The 20,112-nt window shown below is 30.6% G+C and overlaps 2 protein-coding genes and 1 pseudogene across 4 annotated transcripts in view; 2 read left to right on the top strand and 1 right to left on the bottom strand.

Moving 5' to 3' along the window:
* Positions 1 to 3,872, top strand: part of LOC148299846 (netrin-B-like) — a 101,619-nt gene extending 97,747 nt beyond the window's left edge. For both annotated transcript variants that reach the window (XM_088275611.1, XM_088275612.1), the window contains exon 6: positions 51 to 3,872. In XM_088275611.1, the coding sequence (XP_088131737.1) occupies positions 51 to 225 (175 nt within the window). In that variant the 3' untranslated portion in view covers positions 226 to 3,872. The remainder of the gene's footprint in view (positions 1 to 50) is intronic.
* Positions 3,873 to 11,882: 8,010 nt separating this feature from the next.
* Positions 11,883 to 17,241, bottom strand: LOC148299845 (syntaxin-8-like). Its single transcript, XM_088275617.1, has 7 exons — positions 17,016 to 17,241; positions 16,568 to 16,762; positions 15,714 to 15,895; positions 15,394 to 15,522; positions 14,408 to 14,500; positions 13,416 to 13,517; positions 11,883 to 12,895 (listed from the first exon to the last, which is right to left on the bottom strand). The coding sequence occupies exons 1-7, from the start codon at positions 17,045 to 17,047 to the stop codon at positions 12,837 to 12,839; spliced, it is 792 nt and encodes a 263-aa protein (XP_088131743.1). The 5' UTR covers positions 17,048 to 17,241; the 3' UTR covers positions 11,883 to 12,836.
* Positions 17,242 to 18,104: 863 nt separating this feature from the next.
* On the top strand, positions 18,105 to 19,298 carry LOC148299844 (gamma-aminobutyric acid receptor-associated protein pseudogene; annotated as a pseudogene). Its single transcript, XR_015839027.1, has one exon. The product of XR_015839027.1 is annotated as a gamma-aminobutyric acid receptor-associated protein pseudogene (transcript).
* The last annotated feature ends 814 nt before the right edge of the window (positions 19,299 to 20,112 follow it).

The following is a 20,112-nucleotide window of genomic DNA, read 5'->3' as shown; positions in this document are numbered from 1 at the left end:
TATATTTTTTAGTTGAGATGTTGAAGATCATGTTAAATTGTTTTTTTCAGATTGTATCTTATACTGGGTATAGAGGATGAGGCAGAGCTGTATGAAGGGGGGGAGGCTGAACTAATGTTGGGCCCTGAGACCATCGTCGTGGAATGGAAAGAAGAGTGGCGCAGGCGCATGCGCAGGATGCAGAGGCGAGCTCACAAGTGCAAGTACTCCTCGTCCTACGCGTAGGCCCATCGTGCCAACCTGCACCGGCCTACCGGGCCCTCCGAGATCTGTCTTCAAAAGGGCTTCAATCGAGTGACCTAAATCAATCTCATCTTCCTCGACCCTTCAGAATTACAAATGTCTACCTAAGATTTAATTAATATCGTATTTAATAACAGGTATCTAACGTAACTGTTATACGCTTATTTTATTTTTTTGGTGTTGTCGGAATACGGAATTTAAAATGATACTTTAAAATAACAAAATAATGTAATATGTTGTCGCACATCGTCCCAAATGCATGTAACAACTTTATAACTTATAAAAAAATGTTTCAGTATAATTTCAGTAAATAAAATGAACAATATTAATATTATTTATTTTATCAGACACGGGATTATCATCCTACGGAAGAGATGTCAATATTACAGATATCTCAATTTTATATTAAACATATATATTTTAAAAAAAGGAAGAAAGAAAATTAATGCATACTTCACTAAATTCTTAAAGATAAAATGAATTGATAAATATGTTAATTCTATAAAATGCATCTGGAATAATCGGTGCATACAAATGTCGCTAATATTAACATGCTTTAATTTTTCGTAGTTGTAAGGGATTAATTTACCGCTAAAATGTTTTATTTTCCAATCATAATATCCGTTTTAGCAGTTCAGTTAATAAAATCTTTACTAAGGTTTGATATAAAATAAAACAGTCTTGACGAAATCTGTAGCAGAACGACAATTTTCATCACAAATATGTAATCCACCAAATTAGAACGTCACACTTTTGGTGCGTATAATCAATACCCTCAGTGGTTCCCAATTATTTTTCCTGAGTATCACTTCTGACAGCATACCTCAAACTTGGGTACCCCTTAAAACGAGAATGATAAGTGAAAATTAAATCAGTTTATTTTTTCATTTATTATCATAAAAATGGAGTTGTAATGATGGTGAAAATCAGATTAATGTGACAAATATTATTTAATTATCTTATTTGAGTGATTAACGGACTTGCTCCTTGATGCAACTTCGGTTACCCTTGGGATTGCGCGTACCACAAATTGGGAAACACTGTCCTACAACACTTGTTATACAACAGTATCATATTATATCCCATAAATAATAAAGAACGCATACGTTTGGGATTTTCACTGTCTTAATGTAATTAATTTGGCAGTGGGGCAAGTTTTTAGTATATTATGAAAATAGTGAATATAATAAGGTTTGCATTTCACGCCATTTTATAACATAATGATTAAAGTTTGCATATTTTCGTAGCAGTTAGGGGCGGACGAATATGATATACCTGTATTTTAACTGTTTTAAGAAGGGTTTATTTTTACGTGAGAGCCATAAAACAAAGTACACGATCATTTAGTAATGAACCAAGTGGCCATAAACATTCCGTCATCCCTTGCTGTCGATTAGCTATTTTGGACTTGATGTATTATCGGTCATTTTCGCGATGCGGATGCGTTTTCAAAATTCGCATCTCAAGGCCTCCACGATATCGACATAACTCCTATAAGTGCATGCGCCGGAAAGGTTACTTTTTATAAGGCTTAAATTCGATTCTACCGGTAGCATCCATCCGAGTAATAAGCATACTAAAGCTTATCACTAAACAAACTCTCGATATGTCCGCCTCCGTAGTGTCATTATACTACATCAGCACGCTCGGCTACCGTACTGGAGGTCCCGGGTCCGACTCCCAGGAGGGGGTCAAATAAATATAAGTGATTTTTTCACTGTAATATTTATTCAATATTACCCCGGACTGGTGCCTGAAGTGAAGGGCTGACCACCTTTCCTTCGCGTGTTAACGAAAGATAGAACTGCGTATAAACGATGCAGTGCCCTATGCACCATCGGGTGCGGATGAAAGTTTGAAGAATATATGATAACAGAACGACGCGGATAACAGAAATGGGTAGTATACCCATTTATGTATGTTAATGTTTGGCAAACAAACATTTCAACGGATGTAAAGCGTTAATTTTCCATTTTCTTAATTTTTTAGTTTTGGCCTGACGTCATCGACGTTGTTTTTTCTCATTCCGATATTCTCCTTCTTTAGATTTTTTACGTTTTTCAGGTATAAGTCCGCCCCTAGTAGTCGTATTGTGTCCCCAGAAGGCGTTGTGTTTTCTGTATTTACAATATTAAAATTGTATTTATTGTAGATTGTAACGTGTTCCATTATCACCGCTGTATAAAGATGTTTATTTATTTCACTTGATATTTTGTAATGTAAGGGTTTTCATAAATGTATCGGTGTTAGTACGAGGGGTGTGTATATTTTGTGATATTTGTTAAAGAGATGAATTCACGCAATTTATTCATTTCAGCGCTTTAGTTACTTTAATTATCCACAGCAAATATGGGTTTATTAATTACAAAAAAACAGTTTTCATAAATTAAAAACAAACAAAATAATCAACAGTTTTCTTGTTTTTAATAAACCAATGAAATATCCTGTAGATACGGCTTAGATATTTAAAAAGCTTTTTTCAAAGGCTTGGCTCCTTTTTATAAATATGCGTATACGCACCCAAAAACATTTTATTTTATTATTATTATGTTTCAAAAAGACGCCATTTGCAATAAATTTTTTATTTTACTATTCAGAGTTATAATAAAATCACCGACATCTATATCCAAAAATCGTTATTTCATCAAATAAGCACGTACGAAAAATAGTGTTAGTGTCATATCGTAATTATTATCTCAAAACAATAAAGTTATATCTAAATAAATATTATAAAAAATAAAACGTTTATGATTATTTAATTTTTTCTTTGTAAGAGGATTATCCCCAAAAGTGTACAGTATTATTAGAATTAATAAACTAACTTGAAAAAAACTAATATAATAACGTGTATTTAATTTTAGTTCCGAGTCAGTTTAATTATTTTAAGTTATTATTTAATGTGGAGATTTGAACCCGGTCTAGTTTTTAAATATATGTTTATTTTACATCTGCCATAATCGAATTAATTTTACCACTTACTTATAACGTATATTAAATTATTGCAAAATCAGGCACAATTATTATGTTAAGCTTACTAAAAATTATTCTTATTTATGTTCTTTTAATATATTAATTTACTTAATAAATAGACTTAAGAATATAATTTTATTTTAAATGGTGTCTACTGCAATAGGCAATATATAATAATAATAATAATAACCATATCCGCTCCCTAGGTGGAGCATATGGAGTCCACAAACTGTCTCCAGGCTTTTCTGCAATATTGTTGATAAAAACAACTTTTTATCGAGACGTCGTCATTTATTTATTTATTGGTCATTTACAATGAATAATTATGTTAGCTTTATATTATTGATAAACCACGATAGCCTTACGAGGATATTTTTAATACCACCCTTTAAATGATTATCCCACACCACGTCAAGATATCTCAAATAATTCGGTCACTTCAGAATTTATGTATTAATTTTATCATTGATATGCAAAGGAATTCAGAATCAAATTAATTGAAAATATATAAAATATTATCAATTACTATATTATTTATTGATTCGGCATTAACTTTGTGGAATGATATGATTATTTTAATAAAATTAAACACTTGAATAATCCACTGAATTGAGTTTTATTTTTATTTGCGACTAGTTACGAAAACGAAAATGTTTTCATCTTCTGGTACAAATTAAAACTAATTAAAACAAATTAAGTTTTAATTTGTACCAGAAGATGAAAACAATTGTCGTTTTCGAAACTAGTCGTAAATAAAAATAAAACTCAATTCAGTGGATTATTCAAGTGTTTAATTGAATTAAAATTATCAAATACTATTTTGATTACATTTTAACTGCCTTGCTACACCAGCATGTACAATATAATTTTATTTTTCTTAAAATATATCCGTATGTAGGCCTAGACTGTTTGATCTTAGTTGAGTACATAACTAAACTTGATATTAATTAATTTTCAAAGTAAAATACTAAAAATAGGAAGTTTTATTTTGGAAACAGGTAGAATTGGGGATGATAAAGCTATCGGTGTAAGAATTGATTTGATCTAACTTAAATGTTGTCCGCCTCCGTAGTGTAATGGTCAGCACGCTCGGCTACCGTTCTGGAGGTCCCGGGTTCGATTCCCAAGGGGGGTATAATAAATATAAGTGATTTTTTCACTGCAATATTTATTCAATATTACCCTGAACTGGTACCTGAAGCGGAAGGCTGATCACCTTTCCTTCATGTGTAGACGATCAAGATAACACTGCGTTTATATGACGCAGTGCTCTATGCACCATTGGGTGCGGACAAGGGTTTTATTATTATTATTATAACTCTTACAGTTCATCATGGACCATTTATTATTTTATAATTCACTATGAAGTCTTTTGTGTGTAGTGTTCTAATTCATATGCATATTACACGTCGTATTAAAGTCATCTCATGTCTTATATTATTTATTGATTTAGCGTTTACTTTATGGAATATCATGATTATTTAAACAAATAAATTAAAACACTTGGATAAGACAACTTTTTGCGTTTATTAATGTAAACACGACTAGTTTCAAGAACTATAGATATTCTCACTGAAAAATGAAAAAAACAAACTTTGTTTTTTCACAAATTTACGTGTTTATTTTTTTATATTTAAATCTCAAATGTAATTTTCGATTCCACTTATTATATTTTTATTTTAGAACTATAATATTTCCTTGTAAAATATGATTTGTATTTAGGTATAAAATTTGATAAGCTTAACTAAATTAATACTTTTAATTATTTAATTAATGCATGAAGGAATCACTTTCAGAATATAATACCGCTTTTGTGTAAAAAAATACTTAATATTATTTCTGTATTGATAATGTATGAAGAAGAAATGTTTGAAATCAAAATATGTTTCATGTATTAGAAGAAAAAAATGGCGTAGAAATTTGGTAAAATCGTTTTTAACTGAAAATTTCGTTTCCAGTAAATAGACGATTAAAGCCGCTTGTGCACTACACAGAAATTTACCGTCCAGCAATCCGGTTTTGAAAAATAAAAGCGACTACGACAGTTTAGCGTGATCGAATTTACGCGCAACGTGTTCACGCACCGATCCGAAGAAAGATGGACAAAAGCAAAAGCCGATCCAAGGCAATCATCGTTTTATCACGCTAACTGAAGTGCCGGACGAAAAAATTCTGTGTAGTGTACAAACGCCCTAGGTGTTTTTTTTTTTCATTTTTAATAATTGCAAAAATAATTATCTAAAGTAGTGATGCGTACTCTAAAGTTAGAAGTAGGGCATTTCTTTGTTTTCGTCTGGAAAAAATAAATTATAGTATAATTTGGTATTTGTTGTATGTAAATCCTGCATAGAGGATGCATTTGAATAATATTATATGTAATAATATCTAACGTCTTGTAGGACACCTTCTAGTTTGTATTATGTAAATTTATAATACTTAATGCGTTTAATATGATAAGTTCAATTTTCTATCATTGTAATATGTATTGTGAAGTTGCAAATATATTAAAACACTTAATTCAGTTGATTGCGATTTTTATTTTACAATTTCCCCTTGCAATAAATCCTAAGCACTTTATTTTTATTATATTTATATGGAAGCAGAGGAAGACCGAGGAAAACTTGGCATGATGAAGTATTTCAAATACTTGAAAGTGGTCAGGTCAGGAGTCGGAATAATCGGCAGGTTTGTATGAGAAGATGCAGGTATATTGAAGAGGCGAAGATTGTTTTCAAAGACAGATTCGTGTTCTATTCTCTCTGCCTACCCCTGCGAGGAAGCGGCGTGATTGTTAGTTATTTAGTTTAGTTATATGTTTTGTTATTGATGGTGTTTTATTCAATTGAATATACTGCGAAAATGTGAAAGGGATCCAACACCATTACAAATATACAAATTTCAAAAATTAATGCAATCTAGATTTCAATAATGGGAAAATAGTGAACGTTTCACAAGTGTATGATGTGATCACTTAAGCCAGCCAAATGCCAGCCCTGGAATGCTTAGACTTCCATCTTCTTTCATATAAACGATAGATGTTTCATATCTAGTTGAGACACTTATATAAAAATTAAGATAAAAGAAAGGAATGTATGACTGAACTAGCGATAATTGAAAAGATTAAGATTTTTTTAAAAAGGTGGTATGGACATGTGGACCGGATGGATAACGATTATAAACGATAGATGTTTCATTTCAATTTGAGACACGTATAATATCGAGGTACCTCACTGCTCTACGTTTCTACAAAACACCCTCGTCCGCCGTTTCATGCATACTGCAGGCGAGCACGCCACTTGTAGCGCATTGTTCTCGTCAGCCCCCCTGGCGGGTGGTACCGTCGGGCCCCCCGAGCCCCGGGCCCCGCGAGCCCTACGCGAAACAGACAAGACATTTCAATTACAGTCCGCCTGCCCGCGGGACATTATCTGTGCATTCGTCTGAGGAGGGTACAGAGCGTTTAACGCGTGCCATACGTTACTCGAGAGTCTTACGAGATAAACTACAGTAGAACCTCTATTTCATAGTTTGAAAATTTAGTTTATATTTTCCAGGTGTTACTCGCAAACACAGAATTCAATCACCAGCCGACTAATAACTCCTTTCCTTTCAATAACGCGACTATTCAAAACCATATAATTATTTCGAAGAAAAACTTTCGATGCAAAAAAGGGTTTTTTAAGAAAAAAATCAATTGCGTAAAATGTTACCTGGTTTTAGAGAAAATTAAGTTGCGACTTAACGAATAGTGGGCCTTAATTACAGTTATTTTTTGTTATTGTTTTTTTTTCTCCTCTCTTTATCTCCACCTACATCCTTTCAGTTTTATTATTAGTGTATTTTTTATTTCTTAGAACCAAAATCACTCGTAAACGAGTGGAGGCTTTTAATTTTTTTTTATAAAAAACCTCCATTATTCGGGTTTTCGACTATCAAAGAAACAAGAATTTGCTGATTCGCAAGAGAATCACGGCTACCATTGTTACAACATACAACATTTTGATCCATTATTTTTTTTTCTTCTTCTTACCGTTATCCGCACCGAATGGTGCATAGGGCACTGCATCGTTTTGACGCAGTGTTATCTTGATCGTTACTTAAATAAAGGCAAGGTGAGTCACTCCTAACCATAACTACTAACCATAAATCACATCTCAAACTTTTTTTTATTGATGGAAATTGATTATTTATCTCGCTTATTATGTATTATGCAAGGTTTATAGATCATTGAGTGGATTTTTATTTCTTCTAACTAAATAAAGAAGTTTAATTTAAATCTGTGTTGGGAACAGGAGGGATAATCTAGTGTGGGCCAATCAGGAACTTCTCAGCATGTGCTTATTGCTGGGAGTAAACCACGTAAAACTCCTCAGGAGAAGCCGGAATGTTGACTGTTATCAACAGACCTTCCGTTCCACTAGAAGAGGGTTCGGCGTTTTGTGTCTCAAAATGCCAAACGTTACATCACATCTCTAGAAGTGGGTATTTTCGTCACCTTTTTATGGTGTTTTCTGTTAAATATTTACGCGATTAACGAGGGCTGTTTTTGATATGGCACGACCAGCGTATCCCAGAACGGAACGTGAAGGAATGCCAGGAAACGAACGCAGGACGAGACTGTTGTATACCCAGACACTCGACAGCACTCACGGCGGAACCATGGATCCGTGGATCATGTGATTCACACGCTCCAGACTTCAAACAGTCAACAGGTAGTAAACGCCACGAACACGTTCGTAATGTTGTTTAAAACGATGTGTGAACTAAATTTATGACACCCACATTGAAATGTCTAAGAAATTCCTTTCTTAACAATCTTAAAAACTTAAAACATCCTACTTTTGGATTTGGAATTATATATATATATATATATATATATATATATATATATATATATATATATATATATATATATATATATATATATATATATATATATATATATATATATATATATATATATATATATATATATATATATATATATATATATATATGTATATATATGTATATATATGTATATATATGTATATATATGTATATATATATATATATATATATATATATATACTAACAAAATATATATATAAAAACAAAACTAACAAAACGTAACATGTTCAGGAGGGCCATTTTAAGTCACTTTGGCAAGAAAATAAACATCAATATAGTTAGTTATTTTGAACAAGTCAATATATTATACATCCAAGTTTGAAATACTTTGGGATTTTTTCAGGACAATATTAAGCTAGTAAGATATCAAATAGTCAATGATGATGTTTTTGTAAAAAATACACTTGGTCACTTTCTCCTGTATGACTACGATATATGTAAGAGTATAATTTTGATACTGTTTATTTACAATGATAAGCAATTACTTTATAACCTGACGGCTTAAACACCCCGAATTTCGCACTTATAAAATTCGAATTGTATACAAAATAATTGTTATCATAGGAAGAAAAATTATTTAGTATATAATTTGTAAACTGACATATCCCTATGGACGTCAATATATGCTAAATTATCAGATTATACTTGTTTGAAGATACTGTCCATCATGATAATTGTAATTAATTTTATTTTTTTTTAAATATCATTGAGAACCTTTCATTGGCAAATAACAAGATAAAAGAATTAAAACAATGATTAAAATTAAGATATTTGTTTATTTATTACTTCACTACTCTTAATTACAGTATATTGAAAAAAAAATTATAAGAAAAAAATTTCTCATAAATAGCATGGATAGATGATTACATTTTCAAGTTCATAATTCAATTAAAATTAAGTAGTTATGCAATATTCATTTATAAAAATATAATAATTAGTTTAAATTTTACTTTATTTATTGATTTGGCGTTTAATTTGTAGAACTCCATTTTAATGTATGTATTAATTTTAAATCAAACACAGATTTTTTGAGTCTACTAAGTTGTATTTTATTAACAAAAACACATAAAAAATTATATTGTGACAATTGTTTCGCCTTGTTAGGGCATTTTGTCGCAATATAATTTTTTATGTGTTTTTGTTTATAAAATACAACTTAGTAGACTCAAAAAATCTGTGTTTGATTTCAAATTAATACTTAAATTTTACTGGCCACAAAAAAGGGGCTTATTTCATGAATGTATGTTTAACCTAAAAATTTATTCCACCTTAGTCGATAGTGTTAATTTGCAATATAAATGTAATACATTATACATACACAATTATATGGTTATATACATGTATTGTTAAGAATATAAAACCAGAAAATAATAATAAAATAATAAACTTAAAAGTATTGATTATAACAGTTCAAATTACATATTGCTCGTTGGTTCTATAAGGGGATGATTAATTCATAAATTCATACAGAAAAACACACTATTTACTGCTTATAAATGTAAAAAGGTCAAGTAAATGTGGATTACAACCACAAATTGTAAATGAACTATTTAAATGCATTAAATGCATTATTTTATGATTTATATTTGAAGCACTAACTTTGTGATTTTCTATTTTATGATTACAATGTAACTTTGTTTTAAAATCACGATAAATATTTTATTTTAACATAATTATAATGTCTACCAGTTTTGAAGCTAAACGCTTCTTTATCAAGACTGATTAATAATAGTATTAATCAGTCTTGATAAAAGATGCGATTAGCTTCGAAACCGGTAGACATTAAAATTAAGTTATAATAAAATATTTGTAGTAATTTTAAAACAGAGTTACATTTTAATTATGCATTATTTTAGTAAGTTTAGTAGGTACATAACTTTTCAGTTAAGGGAACTAAGTCATCACCCGAAGCCAGAACTCTCCAAATCGCATGTAAGGAAAGTTTACACTTTAAAATGTGAGTTCTCTCAATGTGTTAGTAGTATTCTCTTTTGAATATTTTTAAAGATTCAAAATGGTAAGTAGCTATTTGTGAAATTTCAGATTTTAAGAACTTTCTGCACAGCAAAATTTACCAGCACTAAAAACACAAGCAAGAGTGAGACGAAACTATCTTGTACGCGACTTTCAATAGTTATGTATTATAATCATTATTCATATTGAAAGGTATATTATCCATATTAAGGCACTATCTAACAATACTACGCTGACCTTTTTTCTCATAGCACACAGCCCAAGCATTTATAATGAAAATATTAACAAATTATTAAGAAGAATTATCGTTTATTCAGAAGCGGAAAATCCTCTATATAAATATATATAATCATTGTTATTGAATTCTGTCTTAATAAAATGAAACAGTATACTATAAAGAACAGTTTTGATCATGATTAAAAAATATATAAAATGATTTAAACATTACCAGAAGTATAGAAAGCCTCAATTGCATTTTTAATATTCTTGGTCAATATATGAATATTTTGACAGGTATACCTAAATACTATAAATTAATGCTAGTAGCATTTTTACAGAAGTTTTTTTTAAACACTGGAAGGTTTAAATGCGTTAGACCTGCAATAACATACACAAGGTAATATAATGAAAATAAATCTGGGCAGCGATTACATACGGAAAATAACACTTTTATTGAGTAAAAAAAAAACTTTTTTTTTAGTAACTTTCACACCCTGATGATATGGATCAAAAGCTGGTTTAAAATTTACAAAGTAATCAAAAATAAAAGTCCATAATTAAAAGTTACACTTCATTATTAAAACCTGGTCAATAAATTAAGGGCTAATTCTAAACCATGGTATTATTTACGAATCTGGGAGAAAATGGCTAGTGAAAGCTATCACCTAGATAAAAAATTAATGGCTTCAAAAAAAAGCATCCTTAATAGACAAAAAAGTAAAAGTCAAACATGTTAATAAAAAATGGAAATAAAAAATAAAATAAAAATAATTTCATCATGTAATACAGAGGTTCCCAACCTTATGCCCGTATGGAATGATTCGTATGTGCCCACCACTATTCGACAAAGAGAGAATTTTTCATAACTATGAATTAAAAATGTGAATTATTTTTATTTCCTTGTTAGTTTCAATTTTGATAAGAGTGCCTAGGTTTATTAAATACGTAAGTATGTTTGCGATATTGTATATTTAAGTAGTTTCTTTGCTGACTTAACTATAAAATAGGTCAATTAAAAATAGGTGGCGCCCACCACCCCATCGATATTTTAGAATGTGCTCTAGAGTACAAAAAGTAATTTACCTCCTTACGTAAAAAATGCTACTTCACTAATCCTGCTCTCTATGTCCTCCTTGATTTAAATCAATACACAATACATATTACAATTATTCATATGACAGCTCAGACAGACATTCACAAAAAAATCTCAATTTTTTATATTCAATACTTATAAGAGAAAAACATACACATATATGTCTGCCTCCATAGTGTTGTGGTTAGCGCGCTATGCTGCCATGCTGGAGGTCTTGGATTCAATTCCCAAGAGGGTCAAAATAAATATTAGTGATTTTTTTAGTCTAATATTTATTCAATATTATCCTGGACTGGTACCTTAAGCGGAAGGCTGGTCACCTTTCCTTTAAGTATTTAATGATCAAGATAACACTGCTTCTATATGATGCAGTGCCCTATGCACCATTGGGTGCGGATAAGGGGTTAGAAATATACTGATAGTTTGAGTATTATTTCTCATTCTTATCATTATAACCAGGGGTTTTTTTAAAACAAAAAAGGTCCCGGAACTCGGTTCATGTCTTTTTACTAAAAAAATATATATTCAAAGATCATTTCAATATTCATTACAATACCATACTTTATCATATTCACGAATTATATAAATATAGATTGTAATTACGTAAGCGCAAACATTGTTTAGTGTAATTGATTTTTAAAATAAATAAAAACAATTAAATTTATCTGTGAAAAAAGGTGACAGAGCACTGTTCTGCCGCATTACATGGAAAAAAAAAGCCTGATTATAAGTATGCGTAACAGCATTATCTGCAAACTAATATCAAAGAGCCATATAATAAGATACAACCCTTGAACACTATTACAAATCTATTTTGGATGGTTGGAACATACTACATATTTGATAGCAATAAGTCAATGTATATATTATATATTTTATATGCAAAAGGAATGGTAAAGAAAAAATTAAAAGAATTAAAAAAAAACCTTTTTTTAATTTGTATGCAAAACCAAAATAAGGGCAAGCAACAAACCCTACTTTAAAAAAAAATACATATCAAGTTTTCTTTAATTTAAAAACAATCTAGGATCTTTGTATGTATTTCCTAGATCAGGGATAAGTAACCTGCGGCCATTTGGCTATTCTGATTATTATTAGAAAATAAATCTGAATACTTTTATTTATAAAAAAATCAACTTTCATTTAAAACTCGAAAATTAGTCAATGGATTTACTTGATTTTTTATGTTGATTCAGGTAAAAGAATGTGGTCTTTGGAAATAGAAAAGTTAGATACCGTCATCCTAGACTTACATTAAAAATATTCAATTAAAAGTGTTATTTTACGCAATTTTTGATATCGGTTAAAAAAAAGCATTATCCTTGGTTTGAAATTAAACCCTTCAAAATTCTCCCGTCATGAGTATAAAATCTAAACCCTGTTCACTTTACAGTGATATAGAATCATATTTAAAACCAGCAGCTTCAAAATGCACTTATCAGAAAAATTATATAACAGCCACGACAATAATCGCGATGAACAGCAAAATTATAATGGTCCAATAACCTGAAACAAATATTTAAAAATTAAAAGAAGGCTACATATAAATTTAAATTATTTTGTATTGTAACTATTAAAAAAATATGTATATATTAACACATCTATAAAATAAAACGGATATCCGGTTACTATCTGGTCTATCCGTTCTTTTTACGCATCCGGTATATAACAGGAGAAGTCCATAATGACAAATTCCGGACGCAGATCAAATAAAATAAAAGCGCAAAAATCTACTTTATTTATTTATTGTAACTGCAGACAGTTGGTAGAATTGCATTTTAAATTTTTGGATAACTCGTCGGGTTTTGATAATGTCTTGATAAGACGAAACGCGTCACCATATATATGAGCATATTTAAATAAAAGTAGAATCCAATCCAATAACCTTGTTTAATTTTGGATATATTACCCAAAAATAAATTTACTTGTTATATTTTTAAATTAATTGCAGTTCCACCAAGAAATGTTGGTAAATAAACTTTAATGTTTTAATAAGTAAAAGTTATAATAATATTATGTTTCTTACGACATGTGGCATCTTTTCTGTCTACGGCTCTAATTTGTCCAGTTTCTGCCACAATGTGACTATCCGTCCTGTCAATATGATCTGCCAAGTCTTCAATGATTTCTAAAACAAATTTGACACATAAAAAAAGGATAAAATAACAAGAACAAATCTACATTCATTATTTCACTAGGACTGCGTGATTCTTAATTAGATATGTCTATATAAGAGTCCAAAACTAAGTAACTAACCATCACACTGATTCCCTGCAAAGATAAGTTAGGTTAGGCTAGATTAGGTCTGTCATTGCAAACAATCTTTCCCTATTCTACATTCATGCATCTCCTCATACATACCCGTCAATTATTGTAACTCCTGAACTGACCACTTTTAAGTATTTGAAATACTCATGCCAGGTTTTCCTCAGTCTTTGTCTGCTCTATTTCTAACTACATTTGTCTAATAACTTCTTAATTTTATCGACAATACTTATCTCAGTCTTGCATTTCTTCCTCATTTCACCATTTGAACATCTATCATACATTGTTTTACAACATATTCGTTGGAGTGATCACATTTTAACCTTATTTAGTCTACTTTCATTATTATGCTACCTTTATGCTTTACTTACATACATTAGGGTTGATACCAGGACTATGTTATGCACTGCCGATTTACCTTTCGCAGATAGTCATTCATTTGATTTTATTCTAATTTTAATTAGTGTTCTGTGTCAAAATCGAGTACATTTAATGTGTATGTTTGCATTACACTTATACTATTGAAAAATATCAAATCGTATCGGGTTGTGGTCCCATGGATAGTGTTGCGGACTCTTGAGTCAGAGTTTCTCGGTTTGAATCCACTCTACCACAATTTGATACCTATTTCTAATAATGAGCTGCTTAGGCTCACAGAAATATTATGAAATTGAAGTATTTTTATAAATAATAAAAATACTTCTCTTTTATTTAAAAATAAAAAATATATTTACATATATAATTTTTTCTTACCATTTTGAGAGGTAACTTCGTTGCCAATATTTTCAGCTATATTCCGCTGTCTGGCAATTATTTTTGATAGTTCATCCAAACCCCTATCTTGATCTAAAAAAACATAAAAAATAATCATTTTACTTCTTGTTACTATATTCGGAGTTATTATGGCATTGTGTGATCAAACTTTTTGATAATAATTTGACATTGCATATTAAGAAAAAGATAAAAAACAAAAAAACAAAAGATGAAACTTTTAATAACAGTTTTAAAAAAGGTATTGGGTGTTTTACAACATTTAAATGTATTTTAGAAAACATATTTGGGAATAAGGGACTTCCAAATTGATTCTCAAATTGAATACAAAAATATACATCTTTTATGAAGAAATGAAAAGAAGACTATTTTTTGTAATATTTTGATGAAGTCTTTTCATACAAATATTATGATTAATATTGAGATGAACTGCAATTCAAGGGTCCCGCAAAATTGGGGTTGAAATAAATACAAACTTCAACAGCTTACGTTATGCTCAAATGGAAAACCATCACCAACTAAATATGTCTGCATATCAATACTATCTTACTTGATGAAAAAAAATTGTGAAAATGCTGAATTATATAATATAAAACTATAGTTTTATAAAAAGCTTAGCACTATGCAAAATTGTAATTGTAAAAACAGCCTATTACTATTTAAGGGGATATTCGCAAACGCAGAATTCATTCCACCGGAGACCAACGGAGAGGTTCACGACTGATTTTTTTAAAGAATATATATTGGATATTTTTTGTTTTTTAGAATATAGAGAGAAAAACATTGTTTTTTAACTCCTTACTTTTCAATAACTCTTTTCTGTTCAAAACCAAAAAAATATTTTGAAGAAAACTAATTTTTTCAGTGCAAAAACAGAGTTTTAAGAAAAAAATCAATTACTGGGCCTTAAGGCTCTTTATTATTTACTGACAGAGAAGCGTAATGAACAAATAAATACATATATAAACCTTTGATAATCTGATACTGTTGTTGTCGAATTTCTTCTATTGGTGGGTTTCTACTGTCTGAATTCAAAAGTTCTTCATCATCAGAGCCTGTGCCCCAATTAGCAGAACTTACATCTTTAAATTCACGATCTGGAACAAAAAAAATGTTAGTTGTGTTATAACTGCTATGACTCAAAGAGATTATTCTAATTATTTTGAGATCAACCCGTCTCTCTGCCATGATAATCTAGTGGTTGTGTTGTCACCACACCATCAAACATTACTTTTCCAGACATTTCAAATGTCGCTTCGCGGCTCATTTTCTACATTTGCAAAGTTACCTTTATATTTCTGCTGATTGTATCCATCTCCGAAAAGTTCCTGCTTTTGACGGTCCAATTCAGTAGCAGCACCTCTGGAACTAGAAGTCTGCACTCCGTTACTGAAGTCACTCTGCAGTTGGCGGTAACGAGACTGTAATACTTCTATCTGACGAAATCTTCGTTCGCTCTCGGCATCAGTTCTGAAATAGAAAAACATGGCATTTGTGCAATACATAGTGAAATACGGAAAGGTCACTCTTGCCACATAACTATTATTAAAGTTCACATCGCTCACACTTTTCAACAACGTCATTTATCAAAAAACTTGATTTTTCAGATTGTTTTTTAAGTTTTAAAATATAATAAAATGTATTAAAAATAAACATCAAGCCACTTATTGAACTTTTTACTGTGCAACAGATCTTTTTAGGTAAAACCTGAATGTTTTTTCTCCATTTGAAAAATATTTAGTATATTTAATAAAATAATTAAACAATACCTTTTCTTCAAAATGCAAAAACAACACTTTGTGCCCCGTAGCGGGTAAATATTAAGTTAAAAATAAGCCACTTTTGCTGGGATATAGTACATTTTCTGGGCATTTTGAAAACATGCACAACTGAAAATTGTCAATTATTTGATATATGACGTTGTTAAAAGGAGTGAGTGATATGTACAGTAGAGTGTCTTGGTAATTCGACTAAATTTAGACACTTGTCGGGATGCATATCAAGTAAGACAAAGATTTCAAGTCTTATTGGAAAATGTAATGAGATACTGTGAAGATGGATTTGATAAGTAAGAGGTGTGTAATATCTCATAACCGGATCAATTTAACTAGATAAAAGGCTAAAATTTTGCTTATAACGTACATCATCTGTTCATTAGAGGTTTTCTCCAATTGCTGTTTTAGCTGATTTATTTCCGAGTCGTACTGTTTAAGCCTTAAGCGAATATTAGCCGACAAGCTGTTGTAAGCCGCTGAGGATCTGGATATTGAACTCCAGGTCACCAATTGTGTTTGTATGTCTCTATACAACTTCTCGCAAGAATCGTGTGCTGTGATCCTAAAATAGAATGATTGTATATTTATTATATAATTATATTTCGTATAATCCAAGCAGTTTATGGCTACGTTGCTGTTGAGTGAGACATTTGAGAAGTGTTAGAATATTTCCATAAGGGAATCTGTGGCGCCACAAACTCGCAGCTGCATAGCACCTTTCATATTTTCACAGTTCAACAGCATCGTAGCCTAGTTAATCTTACAAATGATATATCTTGATTGAGAGAATGTAATTCTTATCTCAAAGTTCTTACCAAGGGTCATCGTCGAAATAAACTAACGCCATATTTCAATCGCTAAATATAAGCGTGATATTGAATTTTTTTATTCACTGTCTATGTCGATGAATAAATATTTCAATACCGCTTCACCTTACATATCGACAATTAACGGCCATTTAAGAATATTTGATAATATTACGGCTCACGATAAGAAACGTCAAAATAAAGAGGATAGCTGTCAGCTGTCAGATTCACATATATAAGCATAGACAATTATTTACTGTTAAAATATTACGATAATTAAATAGGTAGTTACTTATAAACTACTTCTTCTTTTTTTAATGGCTTTTCACCCTTCTAGACTGTTCTACAAAGATTATATTTTAGTATGCTGTTCTAGCTAGTGTCGAATTTATAAACTACATGTGTGTATAAAAAAATGGTGCTTATTATTATTTCAATGAATTGCGGTAATGGTTAATGCAAAATTATTCACAACCCCTTGATACTCGGTTATTTTCCAGCTGATAAAAAATTGTAACCTGATTACTAATAAAACGTGTATCCGATTTACGAAAAAGTGCATAAACCGGATTTAAGTAATGTTTATTCTTAATTTAAAATAAAGAAATTAAGAAATTTTGAACATCAGATATAAAGAACCCCGTTAATTGTTTTGTAAATTTTAGAAATAATTTAAGATTAAAAAATAAGGTTTTTTTATGTAAAAAACAAAATGATAAAACAGTGTTTGTGTGTTTTTTTACAGATAATAAATATATATTTTTAAATATTGTAATAAAATAATATAGTAGAAGGGCAACGCTGTATTGTGAAGAAGAAGGATGTCAAAAAATGTCAGAACCCCTAACTTATTCTTTTCGGTAAACCGAGAAGAATAAGTGAATATCAAGTTTGAATATCAAGTTTATATCATTTATATCATAAATGGTATAAACTTGATATTCAAAGGGCCAGCGATTGATGAAAAAATATCAATAGAAAAGGTTGAAAAAGTTATTTCCATCTGGCTTTAAATTAGAACAAATAAATTAAAAATACTTTTATGTCTAAAACATAGGACAAAATATTGATTGTTTATGGTTAACTTGTTTTGTTTTCATTGTTTCGTTTTGTCATGGTAGGGCTGCCAATAGAAAGAGGGGAATATTGATGTTGAAAAACAGAAAACAAATTCAGAAAACAAAATTTCTGGGTGATCCGCCAGATGATGTCCTACATTGTCTGATTGTGTGTAAACGTTAATTATTGCGCATATCGATAATTTCTCGAATCATAGTTCTTTTTAATATCATTTAAAATTCTTGAATTGTTAAGATCAGTGAGTGTCAAAACTGAAAAATTATTCCGAGAATTTCCTGCTTGATCGACCAATTGCGTCATAGCGAAGCAGTCACCATTGTGCGAAAACAAAAAACAAAGTCGCAATAACAGATTTTCTCTAAAAATAATAGTGAAATTCTCGTGCAAATCTTAAGCAAAATGAAGTTCCTGTACAAGGAGGAGCACTCTTTCGAGAAGAGGAAGGCGGAGGGCGAGAAAATTCGCCGTAAATACCCCGACCGTGTTCCTGTTATCGTGGAAAAGGCTGTCAAGGCGAGACTGGGCGACCTTGACAAGAAGAAGTATTTGGTTCCCTCCGACCTAACTGTGGGCCAATTCTACTTCTTAATCCGCAAAAGGATCCACCTGAGGCCCGAAGACGCTCTATTCTTCTTTGTAAATAATGTCATTCCTCCAACATCTGCCACAATGGGCTCGCTGTACCAAGAACATCACGACGAGGATTTCTTCCTTTACATCGCTTTCTCCGACGAGAACGTGTACGGAAATATTTAAATTTTACTTTATTAATTCAATTCCTGTCCTTTAGTGAACATTTGTCGTTAAACATGATTTGCTCTTCGGATTCCGCTTGCAACATTTATTTGGCATACAATGCACCCGATATTATTGTTCTTGTTACCACGTAAATATCAATAACATTCGCTGAAGGACATTGTATTATGTTTTATTTTTTTATTATAATTAATCTAGCTATTAAGGTTTGGATAAAAAAAAAGTTTGAATATGTTTAATATCCGAGAATCTAGTTTACCTGCATTTTCATGGTACTTGTTGATGTAAATTTGGTTTATTATAGATAAAAATAAATATATATGTAAACAAACAAAAATAAGCCAATCACTAGTTGTGTTTAACCTTCGCATTGGTAGTATAAAAAATCAATATGATACATATTACTTTATTGTATGTAAAAAATTATATTATAATACATTAATTTTATTTACACAATACCGACTTTTATTTACCTTCCAGAATATCTATCATATTGGATAATTAATAATTTAGAATTTAGAGATTAATGAGTCACTCTCATTGTCTCTAACTACTGATGGAAGAGCATTCCATGCGGGTCCTGCAACAGCAAAGTTACATTCGCCAAACTTAATGTGCTGGTAAGATCATTTTGCCCATTGCAGTTGTAGCCAATCAAAGCATGGGACATCTATCAATCAATTCGTCTGGAATGGACAGCTCTTTTAGGTACTCTGGAGCCATATTATGTATCGCTTTATACACGAGTAGACAGTTCATACATTACCCTTTCGAAGAAGCGTAACCAGTGCAATTAAATTTTCATATTGTATATATATTACATACTATTATGGTTAGACAGAAAACCCAAAATCATCATGCTGAGTATTCTTTACCTGCTTCTGCCAAACATCTATTACAGACTATAGCTGCACTTTAGTGACTGTACGAAAAAAGTTTTTTCATTCTTTATGATGGAACGCATATGAATCCATGCCTTCATATAACCACAAATAAGTAAATATTGTTTTAATGGGTCGCTTTGTAGTATACTTAGGGGTCATTAGTGGCTGAAAGAAGAAGGCTGCTTTTAAAAATATACTACAATAAGATCGAGTGTTAAATTTTCAAGTCAAGAATTATTTAACATAAAAAGAACAATGCCATAGTATATTATTAGATAACACTGAATGTTGTTTAGTTCAGTGATATTACGTGCGTGAAAACTATTTACGTGTATGACAAAGCTGCTTAGAAGATCGTGTTTGAATGTCTCAATGTTATCTTGAAA

This window comes from Brachycentrus maculatus, unplaced genomic scaffold, assembly GCF_059751285.1.
Source record: "Brachycentrus maculatus isolate JH-2025_06_01 unplaced genomic scaffold, ASM5975128v1 h1tg000918l, whole genome shotgun sequence".
NCBI classification, from domain to species: Eukaryota; Metazoa; Arthropoda; class Insecta; order Trichoptera; family Brachycentridae; genus Brachycentrus; species Brachycentrus maculatus.
Note: the sequence above shows the minus strand (reverse complement) of the source record. Positions and strands in the feature narration are given on the sequence as shown.